General features: G+C 64.1%; 1 protein-coding gene and 1 non-coding gene across 2 annotated transcripts; one reads left to right on the forward strand and one right to left on the reverse strand.

Moving 5' to 3' along the window:
- Window positions 1-5828: 5828 nt before the first annotated feature.
- TRNAP-AGG (transfer RNA proline (anticodon AGG)) lies at window positions 5829-5900 on the reverse strand. The gene has a single exon. It is a non-coding gene; the product is annotated as a tRNA-Pro (tRNA).
- Window positions 5901-6958: 1058 nt separating this feature from the next.
- On the forward strand, window positions 6959-11960 carry OPN1SW (opsin 1, short wave sensitive). Its single transcript, XM_075147218.1, has 5 exons — window positions 6959-7304; window positions 8462-8630; window positions 9519-9684; window positions 10598-10837; window positions 11838-11960. Exons 1-5 carry the CDS (start codon window positions 6959-6961, stop codon window positions 11958-11960), a joined length of 1044 nt encoding a protein of 347 aa, XP_075003319.1.
- Window positions 11961-12685: the final 725 nt, after the last annotated feature.

Genomic DNA, 12685 nt, shown 5'->3' on the forward strand with positions numbered 1-12685 from the left:
CGGGGGGCCTGGGGGGCCTAGGCAGGGGTCCCGCGGGTGCCGCGGGGCGGTACCGGAGGCGGTGGGTGCCGCAGAGGTGCCGCAGCGCCCGGAGCTCCTCGTCCAGCGCCGCCTGCTGCGCCCGCAGCCTGGCCAGCTCCGCTGCACAGCACCGCCGCCTCAGCCCCCCAGCACCACCCTGCCACACCGCGGCCACCGCCCCGCCACGCCAGGGCCACCATCCCATGGCACCATGGCCACCACCACGCTGTGGCCACCACCCCACCACACTGTGGCCACCATCCCACCACACCATGCCCATCATCCCATCATTCCATGGCCGCCAACCCATTATTCCATGCCCACCATCCCACCACACCATGGCCACCACCCCACGACGCCATGGCCACCACCCCACCACGCCATGGCCACCATCCCGTGACACCATGCCCACCACCACGCCATGGCCACCACCCCGCCACACCATGGCCACCACCCCACCATGCCATGGCCACCATCCTGTGACACCATGCCCACCACCACGCCATGGCCACCACCCCGCCACACCATGGCCACCACCCCACGACGCCATGGCCACCATCCCGTGACACCATGCCCACCACCACGCCATGACCACCACCCTGCCACACCATGGCCACCACCCCACCATGCCATGGCCACCATCCCGTGACACCATGCCCACCACCACGCCATGACCACCACCCCACCACACCATGGCCACCACCCCACGACGCCATGGCCACCATCCCGTGACACCATGCCCACCACCACGCCATGACCACCACCCTGCCACACCATGGCCACCACCCCACCACACCATGGCCACCACCACGCCATGGCCACCACCCCACCACACCGTGGCCACCACCCCACCGTGCCATGCCCCAGTACCTTGGAGCCGTGCCACCTCACCGGTGGCACCCTGGTCCTGCCCGTCCCTCAGGCGGGTGTCGGCGCGCAGCGCGGTGGCCTCCAGCTCGTACCGGGTGCAGAGCTCCTGCCCGCGCCGCAGCTCTGCCCGCAGCCGGGCCACCTCCTCCCGTAGCCCGGCCACCTCCTCCCGTAGCCTGGCCACCTCCGCCGCCCGCTGCTCGGCCTCCGCCGCCGCTGCTGCCCGCTCTGCCTGCGCCCGCGCCAGCGCCCGCTCCAGCCGCCCCAGCTCGGCCGCCTGCCCCGCCTGCAGGGCACCCAGCTCCGCCTGCAGCACCCGCAGCTCCGCTGGGAGAGGGCACGGGTGGGCACCGCTGCTCCCGGGGGGCACCTGGCACAGGTCGGGGGGGGGCCGGCCCTGGGGGTGCCGATATCGATGGGTGCCCCTCCTTGGGGTGCCAATACCAATGGGTGCCCCTCCTTGGGGTGCTGATACCAATGGGTGCCCCTCCTTGGGGTGCCCATCTCCATGGCATGCCCCTCCTTGGGGTGCTGATACCAATGGGTGCCCCTCCTTGGGGTGCCCATCTCCATGGGATGCCCCTCCTTGGGGTGCCAATAGCTATGGGTGCCCCTCCTTGGGGTGCCCATCTCCAAGGGATGCCCCTCCTTGGGGTGCTGATACCAATGGGTGCCCATCCTTGGGGTGCCCATCACACTTGGGGTGCCAATTCCTGGGGGTGCCCATCTCTGGGGGTGCCCATCTCTGGGGTGCCAATTCCTGGGGGTGCCCATCCCTGGGGGTGCCAATACCGATGGGTGCCTCTCTTTGGGGTGCCCCTCCTTGGGGTGCCCATCCCCATGGGGTGCCCCTCCTAGGGATGCCAATACCTATGGGTGCCCGTCCTTGGGTTGCCCATCACCCTGGGGGTGCCCATCACCCTGGGGGTGCCCATCTCTGGGGGTGCCAATAGCTATGGGTGCCCATCCTTGGGGTGCCAATCCCTATAGGGTGACCTTTCTTGGGGTGCCCATCACCCTTGGGGTGCCAATTCCTGGGGGTGCCCATCCCCATGGGGTCCCTCTCCTTGGGGTGCCAATACTGATGGGTGCCCCTCCTGGGGACCCCCTCTTTGGGGTGCCCATCCCCATGGGGTGCCCCTCCTTGGGGTGCCCATCCCCACAGGGTGCCCGTCCCCGTGGGGTCCCCGTCCCTGGGGTGCCCATTCATGGGGGTGCCCATCCCTGGGGATGCTGGTCCCTATAGGGTGCCCGTCCCTGGGGGTCCCTGGGGTGGGGGTTCCCGGGTACCCCCCCACTCACTGCCCACGGAGGGGGAGGCGCTGAGGTCCATGGCCCCGTCACCCCGCTGTGGGGCACCCTGCGCCCCGGCACCGTCACCAGGGTGACCGTCCCCAGGGGTGGCATCTCTGGGTGCCCCGGCAACCGCCTCCCCCTTCCATGGGGGTCCCTTGGGTGGGAGGGGCTCGGGGGGGCAGCAGCAGGGCCCCCCAGTGCCGCTGCCCCATACCAGCACCACACAACCAGTACCCCCAGTGCCCCTGCTCACGCCCTGGGGTCCTCACCCCCCGCCCCAGCTTTGGGAAGTGTCAGGGGACGTTCACTCTGGAGCCTACTGATGGCCACGAGGGGCACATGAGGGGGCAGTGCTGCAGGGTCAGGGGTATGGTATGGCGTGGCATGGCGTGGCATGGTATGATATGGCATGGTATGGTATGGTATGGTATGGCATGGCATGGCATGGCATGGCATGGTATGGTATGGTATGGTATGGCATGGCATGGCATGGCATGGCATGGCATGGTATGGTATGGTATGGTATGATATGGCATGGTATGGTATGGTATGGTATGGCATGGCATGGCATGGCATGGCATGGCATGGTATGGTATGGTATGGCATGGCATGGCATGGCATGGCATGGCATGGTATGGCATGGTATGGTATGGTATGGCATGTCATGGCATGGCATGGTATGGTATGGCATGGTATGGTATGGCATGGTATGGAATGGTATGGTATGGTATGGCATGGCATAGTATGATATGGTATGGTATGGTATGGCATGGTATGATATGGTATGATATGGTATGGTATGGTATGGCATGGCATGGCATGGCATGGTATGGCATGGTATGGTATGGTACGGCATGGCATGGCATGGCATGGTATGGCATGGTATAGTATGGTACGGTATGGTACGGTATGGTATGATATGGCATGGCATGATATGGTACGGTATGGTATGGTATGGCATGGTATGGCATGGTATGGTATGGTATGGTATGGTATGGCATGGCATGGCATGGCATGGTATGGCATGGTATGGTATGGTATGGTATGGCATGGCATGGCATGGCATGGTATGGCATGGTATGGTATGGTATGGTATGGCATGGCATGGCATGGCATGGCATGGTATGGTATGGCACGGTATGGTATGGCATGGCATAGTATGATATGGTATGGTATGGTATGGCATGGTATGATATGGTATGATATGGTATGGTATGGTATGGCATGGCATGGCATGGCATGGTATGGCATGGTATGGTATGGTACGGCATGGCATGGCATGGCATGGCATGGTATGGCATGGTATAGTATGGTACGGTATGGTACGGTATGGTATGATATGGTATGGTATGGTATGGCATGGCATGGCATGGTATGGCATGGTATGGTATGGCATGGCATGGCATGGCATGGTATGGTATGGTATGGCATGGTATGGTATGGTACGGTATGGTATGGCATGGTATGATATGGTACGGTATGGTATGGCATGGCATGGCATGGCATGGTATGGTATGGTATGGTATGGCATGGCATGGCATGGTATGGCATGGTATGGTATGGTACGGTATGGCATGGCATGGCATGATATGGCATGGCATGATATGGTACGGTATGGCATGGCATGGCATGGCATGGCATGGCATGGCATGGTACGGTATGGTATGGCATGGTATGGTATGGCATGGCATGGCATGGCATGGCATGGCATGGCATGGTACGGTATGGTATGGCATGGTATGGTATGGCATGGTATGGTATGGCATGGTATGGTATGGTATGGCATGGCATGGCATGGCATGGTATGATATGGTATGGTATGGTATGGTATGGTATGGCATGGCATGGCATGGCATGGCATGGCATGGCATGGCATGGCATGGTATGGTATGGTATGGCATGGCATGGCATGGCATGGCATGGTATGGTATGGTATGTTATGGCATGGCATGGCATGGCATGGCATGGCATGGCATGGTATGGTATGGTATGGTATGGCATGGCATGGCATGGTATGGCATGGTATGGTATGGTACGGTATGGTATGGCATGACATGGTATGATATGGTATGGTATGGTATGGTATGGTATGGTATGGTATGGCACAGTACGGTACAGTATGGTATGGTACGCTACAGTACGGTATGGTATGGTATGGTATGGTACGGTACGGTACAGTATGGTATGGTACGCTACAGTACGGTATGGTATGGTATGGTATGGTACGGTACGGTACAGTATGGTATGGTACGCTACAGTACGGTATGGTATGGTATGGTATGGCATGGTATGGTATGGTACGGTATGGTACGGTACGGTACAGCATGGTATGGCACAGTACGGTACGGTACGGTACGGTACGGTACGGTACGGTATGGTATGGTATGGTATGGTATGGTATGGTATGGTATGGTATGGTATGGTATGGTATGGAGTGGTATGCTGTGACCCAGCCCAGTATGCTACAGTATGGTATGGCCTGGTCAGTATGGCCCGGCCCCTATGGTATAGTATGACCTGACCCAACCCCGTACAGCACGGCCTGACCCCGTACTGGACAGTGCGGTATGGAATGGTATGGAACAGGACGTACGGCAAACCCCCGAGTACCGTATGGCCAGTTCGGTACCCTATGGTACAGCCTGGCACGGTACGGTGTGACCCGACCTCACCCAGTACGGCCCAGTTCAGCCCAGTACAGTACGGTACGGTACTGGTACAGTCCAACCAGACCTGACCTGACCCAGTACAGCCCAGTATAGCCCCGTACAGCCCAGTACAGTATGGCCTGACCTGGTACGGTGCAGTTTGGCAGTACGGTACAGTATGGCACTACTGGACCTGGCCCGAACCGGTATGGCCCAGTACAGCCCGGAATGGCCCAGTACAGCCCCGTACAGCACATTAGAGTACAATGCAGCCCAGCCCAGTACAGTACAGCCAGTAAAGCCCAGTATGGCCCAGTACAGTACAGTGCGGTCCAGTACAACTCAGTACAGTACAGTACAGCCCAGTATAGCCCAGTACAGCCCAGTACAGGCCAGTATGGCCCAGTACAGCTCAGTACAGTACAGTGCAGCCCAGTACAGCCCAGTACAGCCCAGCCGGATCCAGTACAGCCCAGCCGGGGCAGGAGCCATGGACACCGCCCCCGCACCCACCGCTGGGGGCTCAGCCCCGCCCTGTCCCCTGTCCCCTCCCCCCTGTCCCCATCCCTCCCCCCTCAGCACCAGCCGGTCCCTGCCCCGGAGCCGGACACAACCCCACGGGTGCCCCAAAACACACCCACGGGTGGGCACCCTCTCCACCAAACCTCCCACCCCCCCCAAGGACACAGATACCCACGGAGGTGCACACCACCCCCTCCCTCCAGGCACCCACGCAGCAACGGACACGCACCCACGCGCACACCACCCCGCCCGTGGGCACCCCACGCCGCGTGGGTACCGGGGGGTGCCACCACCCCACCGTCCCTCCGGCCTTTATACGCACCCCCAGCCCGGGGGGGGGGGTCCCGGGCGCCCTTAATCCCCCCCTAAGCGGCTTGTGCTCATCCTTCCTGCCCCCACGAGAGGCCCCACGGTCGCGGGGGGGGGCAGGAAAAAGGGTGGGGTGGGGGTGGGGGGGGGAAGAAAAAGTTTGGGCTCGTCCGGGATTTGAACCCGGGACCTCTCGCACCCTAAGCGAGAATCATACCCCTAGACCAACGAGCCGCCGGCAGCGCCCGGCGCCCCTCCGCGGGTCACGCGTGGGTGGGGGCGGCCGAGGGGGTGCTGGGACCGCGGGGTGCTGGGGGGGCGGGGTGAGGGGGTACGGCGGGGCGGCAGCAGCTGTGCAGAGCCCCCCCCCCGGAAATGCACCCCCCGAAAGTGGACCCCTCCCCCGCACTGCACCCCCAAGCAGTGCACCCCCCACCCATGCACCCCCCACCCATGCACCCCCCCCAGCCATGCACCCCCCCAGCCAAGCACCCCCCCCACCAGTGCACCCCCAGAAATGCACCCCCCAGCCCTGCACCCCTCTGCAGCCGCTCCCCCCCCATCAATGCACACCCCCCCCCCAGCAGTGCACCCCCCCAACAGTGCACCCTGAGGGGAGCACCCCCAGCCCTGGCCCCCCCGCAATGCACACCCCAGCCATGCACCCCCCCAACAATGCACCCCCAGAAATGCACCCCCCCAGCACTGCCCCCCTCCAGCCCTGCCCCCCTCAACACGCCCCCCCCAAGTCCCCCCCATCTCCCCCCAGCCCTGCACCCCCGGGCAGCCCAGGGTCTCCCCCCATCCCAGGGGGGTCCCCCCACCTCTAGGACCCCCGGCGCAGACCCGGGGGCAATAAATGGTGGGTGGTACTGGGTGTCCCCGTGGGGCTGGGGGGGGGGTGGGCTCAGTGGGGGGGTCACCTCACTGGGGGACCCCAAGCCCCCCCCCATCCCGGACCAACCCACGGCTGGGACATCCCGGCGGCAGCAGGACCAAGCTTGGGGTCCCCTGCGTGTCCCTGGGGGGGGACAAGCCAGGCCGGGGGGGGGGGGCCCTTACACCCCCCCCCCCCAAATCCCCCGGGAGCCCCGGCAATCGGCTCGGCCCGGCTTAGGGAGGCCGATTAGGCTCTGAGCCCGGCTTAGCCCCCCCTAATCCCCAAGTTTGCCCAAGGATGAAGCCTTGATCCCCCCCTCAGCCCTTAAGCGGCTTGGGGCTGGGCAGGGTATATCAGAGGGGGAGGGCAGGGGACCACCGTGTCCCCCCACCCCCCCCCAGCCCCATCAACCATGTCGGGTGACGAGGAGTTTTACCTCTTCAAGAACGGGTCCTCGGTTGGACCTTGGGATGGTCCCCAATATCACATCGCCCCGCCATGGGCGTTCTACCTGCAGACCGCCTTCATGGGCTTCGTCTTCTTGGTGGGCACCCCCCTCAACGCCATCGTCCTGGTCGTCACCGTCAAGTACAAGAAGCTGAGGCAACCCCTCAACTACATCTTGGTGAACATCTCCTTCAGCGGCTTCATCTCCTGCATCTTCAGCGTCTTCACCGTCTTCGTCTCCAGCTCCCAAGGTTACTTCGTCTTCGGCAAGAACATGTGTGCCTTGGAGGGCTTCGTGGGGGCCACCGGAGGTAGGTGGGGGTCACCACCGGGGGCTGGTGGGGCTGTAGGAGTTGGGGTGACCACCGTGGTCTGGTGGTGCTGGAGGTAGAGTTGACCACTATGGACTGATGAGGCTGTAGGAGTTGGGGTGACCACCGTGGTCTGGTGGGGCTGTAGGTGGAGGTGACCACCGTGGTCTAGTGGGGCTGTAGGTAGGGTTGACCACCATGGTCTGGTGGAGCTGTAGGAGTTGGGATGACCACCAGGGGCTGATGGGGCTGTAGGAGTTGGGGTGACCACTATAATCTGGTGGGGCTGTAAGTGAATGTGACCACCGTGGTCTGGTGGGGCTGAAGGAGTTGGGGTGACCACCATGGACTTCTGGACCTGTAGAAGTTGGGGTGACCACTATGATCTGGTGGGGCTGTAGGTAGGGTTGACCACCATGGTTTGGTGGAGCTGTAGGTTGAGGTGACCACCAGGGTCTGGGGGGGCTGTAGGAGTTGGGGTGACCTCCATGGCCTTCTGGACCTGTAGGAGTTGGGGTGACCACTATAATCTGGTGGGGCTGTAAGTGAATGTGACCACCGTGGTCTGGTGGGGCTGAAGTTGAGGTGAACACCATGGTCTGGTGGGGCTGTAGGTAGGGTTGACCACCATGGTCTGGTGGAGCTGTAGGAGTTGAGGTGACCACTATGATCTGGTGGGGCTATAGGTAGGAGTGACCACCATGGTTTGGTGGAGCTGTAGGTTGAGGTGACCACCGGGGTCGGGGGGGGCTGTAGGAGTTGGGGTGACCACCATGGCCTTCTGGACCTGTAGGAGTTGGGGTGACCACTATAATCTGGTGGGGCTGTAGGTGGATGTGACCACCATGGTCTGGTGGGGCTGAAGGTAGGAGTGATGACCATGACTTGGTGGGGCTGTAGGTAGGGTTGACCACCGTGGTCTGGTGAGGCTATAGGAGTTGGGGTGACCACCATGGCCTTCTGGACCTGTAGAAGTCCATGTAGAAGTCCATGTAGAAGTCCAGTTGGGGTGACCACCGTGGCCTGGTGGGGCTGGAGGTGGAGGTGACCACCGTGGCCTGGTGGGGCTGGAGGTGGAGGTGACCACCGTGGCCTGGTGGGCCCATGGGGGTCGGTGGGATGTGGGTTGAGGTCCCGGTGGTGGTGTCCCCCCCCAGGGCTGGTGACGGGGTGGTCCTTGGCCTTCCTGGCTTTCGAGCGCTACATCGTCATCTGCAAACCCTTCGGCAACTTCCGCTTCAGCTCCAAGCACGCCCTCCTGGTGGTGGTGGCCACCTGGGTCATCGGCATCGGCGTCGCCGTCCCCCCCTTCTTCGGGTGGAGCAGGTGGGGGGGGCGGCGGGCAGGGTGCGGGCAGGGTGCAGGCAGGGTGCTGAACATCTCCAGGAGTGGTGGGGGAGGTCATGGGGATGCCATGGGGGCATCATGGGGGTGCCACAGGGTGCCATGGGGATGCCATGGGGATGCCATGGGGTGCCACGGGGGTGCCACGGGGTGTGGAGCAGCCCAGCATTGCCATGGGGTGCCACGGGGGTGCCACGGGGTGCCATGGGGGTGCCATGGAGGTCCCACAGGATGTCATAGGGGTGCCACGGGGTGCCACGGGGGTGCCATGGAGGTCCCACAGGGTGCCATAGGGGTGCCATGGGGTGCCACGGGGGTGCCACAGGGGTGGCATGGGGGTGCCACGGGGTGCTATGGGATGCCATGGAGTGTCACAGGGGTGCCATAGGGGTGCCATGCGGTGCCATGCAGTGCCACGGTGTGCCATGGGGTGCCATGGGGGTGCCACGTGGGTGCCACGGGGCGTGGAGCAGCCCGGCATTGCCGTGGAGTTGCCATGGGGTGCCATAGGGGTGTCACGGGGGTGCATGGGGTGCCACAAGGGTGCCACGGGGGTGCCATGGGGGTGCATGGGGGTGCATGGGGTGCCACAGGGGTGCATGGGGTGCCACGGGGATGGCACAGGGGTGCCATGGGGGTGCATGGGGGTGCCATAGGGGTGCCACAGGGGTGCATGGGGTGCCACGGGGATGCCACAGGGGTGCATGGGGTGCCACGCAGGTGCCACGGGGGTGCCATGGGGGTGCATGGGGGTGCCATAGGGGTGCCACGGAGGTGCATGGGGTGCCACGGGGATGCCACGGGGGTGCCATGGGTTGCCACGGGGTGCCACGTGGCGCGGGGCGGGCAGTGAGCGCGCGTGCCCCGCAGGTACGTGCCCGAGGGGCTGCAGTGCTCCTGCGGCCCCGACTGGTACACGGTGGGCACCAAGTACAAGAGCGAGTACTACACCTGGTTCCTCTTCATCTTCTGCTTCATCGTGCCCCTCTCCCTCATCATCTTCTCCTACTCCCAGCTGCTCAGCGCCCTGCGGGCCGTGAGTCCTGGGGGCACGGCGGGCACGGGGGCTGCGCCAGGGGGAGGACGGCGAGGGGCTGGGGGGCCGGGAGGTGGGAGGGAGGGAGGGGGGAAGGAGGGGGAAGGGGAGAGGGGAGGGAGGGAAAGAGGGAAGGAGAGCGGGAGGGATGGAGGAAGGGATGGAGGAAGGGATGGAGGAAGGGATGGAGGAAGGAAGGAGGAAGGAAGGAGGGTTGGCAGGATGGAGGGATGGAGGACAGGAGGGATGGGGACATGGCGAGATGGAGGAACGGAGGTTGGAACATTGGAGGGCTGGAGGGATGGAGGGAGAGATGGAGGGATGGAGGGATGGAGGGATGGAAGGAAGGAGGGATGGAGGGATGGAGGGCTGGAAGGATGGAGGGAGAGATGGAGGGATCCAGGATGGAGGGAGGGATGGAGAGATGGAGGGATGGAGGGATGGAAGGAAGGAGGGATGGAGGGATGGAGGGATGGAAGGAAGGAGGGATGGAGGGATGAGGGACAGAGGGACAGAGGGATGGGGGATTTGAAGGATGGAGGGGTGGAGGGAAGGAGGGGTGGAGGGAAGGAAGGGGGACTGGCTGGGGGGATGGAGGGATCCAGGGTGGAGGGGTGGAGGGATGGGCAGGATGGAGGGAAGAAGTGCAGGAGGGGAAAAGGAATGGAGAGATGGAGAGATGGAGGGATGAGGGATGGAGGGATGAGGGATGGAGGGATGAGGGATGGAGGGGGGGAGAGTTGGCAGGATGAAGAGTAGGAGGGCAGGAGGGATGGAGACATGGAGGATGGAGAGGTGGAGGGATGGAGGCATGGAGGGGTGAGGGGTGAGGGATGAGGGCTGGAGGGAGGAAGGCTGCTGGGACCGAAGGCCAGGGGCCGGGGCCGGACCCTGACCCCCGCTTTGGGCGCAGGTGGCCGCGCAGCAGCAGGAGTCGGCCACGACGCAGAAGGCGGAGCGGGAGGTGTCCCGCATGGTGGTGGTGATGGTGGGCTCCTTCTGCCTCTGCTACGTGCCCTACGCGGCCCTGGCCATGTACATGGTGAACAACCGGAACCACGGCCTGGACCTGCGCCTGGTCACCATCCCTGCCTTCTTCTCCAAGAGCGCCTGCGTCTACAACCCCATCATCTACTGCTTCATGAACAAACAGGTGCCCCGCGGACAGCCGGGGACACTCGGGTGACGGGGACACCCTGGGACACCTGGGCGATGGGGACACCCTGGGACACCTGGGCGATGGGGACACCCTGGGACACTCGGGCGATGGGGACACCCGGGGACACTCGGGTGATGGGGAGATCCTGAGGACACCTGGGCCATGTGGACACCCAGGACATCTGGGCAATGTGGACACCCTGGGGACACCCAGGTGATGGGGACACCCAGGACACCTGGGCAATGGGTACATCCAGGGACACCCGAATGATGGGGACACCCAGGACACCCGGGCGCTGGGGACATCCAGGGACACACGGGTGACCAGGACACCTGGGGACACCGGAGTGACAGGGACACCCTGGGGACACACGGGTGATGGGGAGATCCTGGGGACACCTGGGCCATGGGGACACTGGGGGACACCCAGGCGATGGGGACATCCCAGGGACACCTGGGCAATGGGGACATCCAGGGAGACCTGGGTGATGGGGACACCTGGGGACACCTGGGCGATGGGGACATCCTGGGGACACCTGGGCGATGGGGACACCTGGGGACACCCAGGTGATGGGGAGATCCTGGGGACACCTACGTGATGGGGACATCCAGGACACCTGGGTGATGGGGGCACCCTGGGGTGCCCAAGGACATCTGGGGACCAGGGATGCCCAGGGACACTTGGGGACCAGGGATGTCCAGGGACCAGGGATGACCATGGACTAGGGACCAGGGACATCCCGTGCCAACGGAGTGGGGACATCCTGGGAGCAGGGCCACTGGGGGATGGGGGATGACGGAGGGTGAGGGATGCCCAGGGACACTTGGGGACACCTGGGGACACCCAGACCCATCTCCAGGTCTAGGGATACCAAGGGACAGGAGATGGGGTCAATGTGACATCAGGGACGGGAAGACAGTCCCGGGGCTGGGGACAGGGGACAACAAGGGGACGTTGTCAAGCTGTCCCCACCGCCGCGTTCCCGTCCCCGTAGTTCCGCGCCTGCATCATGGAGACGGTCTGCGGGAAGCCCATGACGGACGACTCGGACATCTCCAGCTCGGCCCAGAGGACGGAGGTCTCGTCCGTCTCCTCCAGCCAGGTCAGCCCCAGCTGAGGAGCCGCCAGCGCCCGCCCCGGCCCCGGGACCCCCCGGCTGTCCTCGCTATGGGGCTGGGGCTGCCCGGGGGGTGCGGGGACGCCCCCTCGGCCAGCCTAGGATGTAGGCGCGGGTGGGACAATAAACCACCGCCGCGGTCTGAACGCAACGCCGAGCCCGTCTGCGCGTCGGTGGCCCCCACGGCGGGGTGGGGACGGGGGGGTCCTGTGGGGGGGCTGGGCCCCACGGCTGCGGGATGGGTGCCCCACTGCCTTGTCCTGCTCGGGACCCACAAGCGGTGGGGGGGGGGGGCCAAGGAGGTGGGGTGCTGCCCCTCCCCACCCATGGGGCTAGGGTGGTGCTGAGCCCCATCCGTGGGGCTGGGGTGGTGCTGAGCTCCCCATCTGTAGGGCTGGGGTGGGGTTGAGCCGCCTTCTATGGGGTTGGAGTGATGCTGGGGCCTCATCTATGGGGCTGGGGTGGCACTGAGCCCCATTCTGTGGGGCTGGGGTGGGGCTGAGACCCCATCCATGCGGCTGGGGCAAGGCTGGATCCCATCCATGGGGCTGGGGTGGTGCTGAGCCCACTTCTATGGGGCTGGGGTGGGGCTGAGCCCCCCATCTGTGGGGCTGGGGTGGTGCTGAGCCCCATCTGTGGGGCTGGGGTGGTTCTGAGCCCCTCTGTGGGGCTGGGGTGATGCTGGAGCCCCATCTGTGGGGCTGGGGTGGTGCTGAGCCCCCCAT

The sequence above is a fragment of the Calonectris borealis genome, chromosome 1 (assembly GCF_964195595.1).
Source record: "Calonectris borealis chromosome 1, bCalBor7.hap1.2, whole genome shotgun sequence".
Classification (NCBI taxonomy): Eukaryota; Metazoa; Chordata; class Aves; order Procellariiformes; family Procellariidae; genus Calonectris; species Calonectris borealis.

Excerpts from the sequence above, each read along its gene's own strand:
- OPN1SW (XM_075147218.1), top strand. The coding sequence starts at position 6,959 with ATGTCGGGTGACGAGGAGTTTTACCTCTTCAAGAACGGGTCCTCGGTT. Across the intron at positions 8,631-9,518 it reads CCCTTCTTCGGGTGGAGCAG|GTACGTGCCCGAGGGGCTGC; the intron begins GTGGGGGGGGCG and ends CGTGCCCCGCAG. Across the intron at positions 9,685-10,597 it reads TGCTCAGCGCCCTGCGGGCC|GTGGCCGCGCAGCAGCAGGA; the intron begins GTGAGTCCTGGG and ends CTTTGGGCGCAG.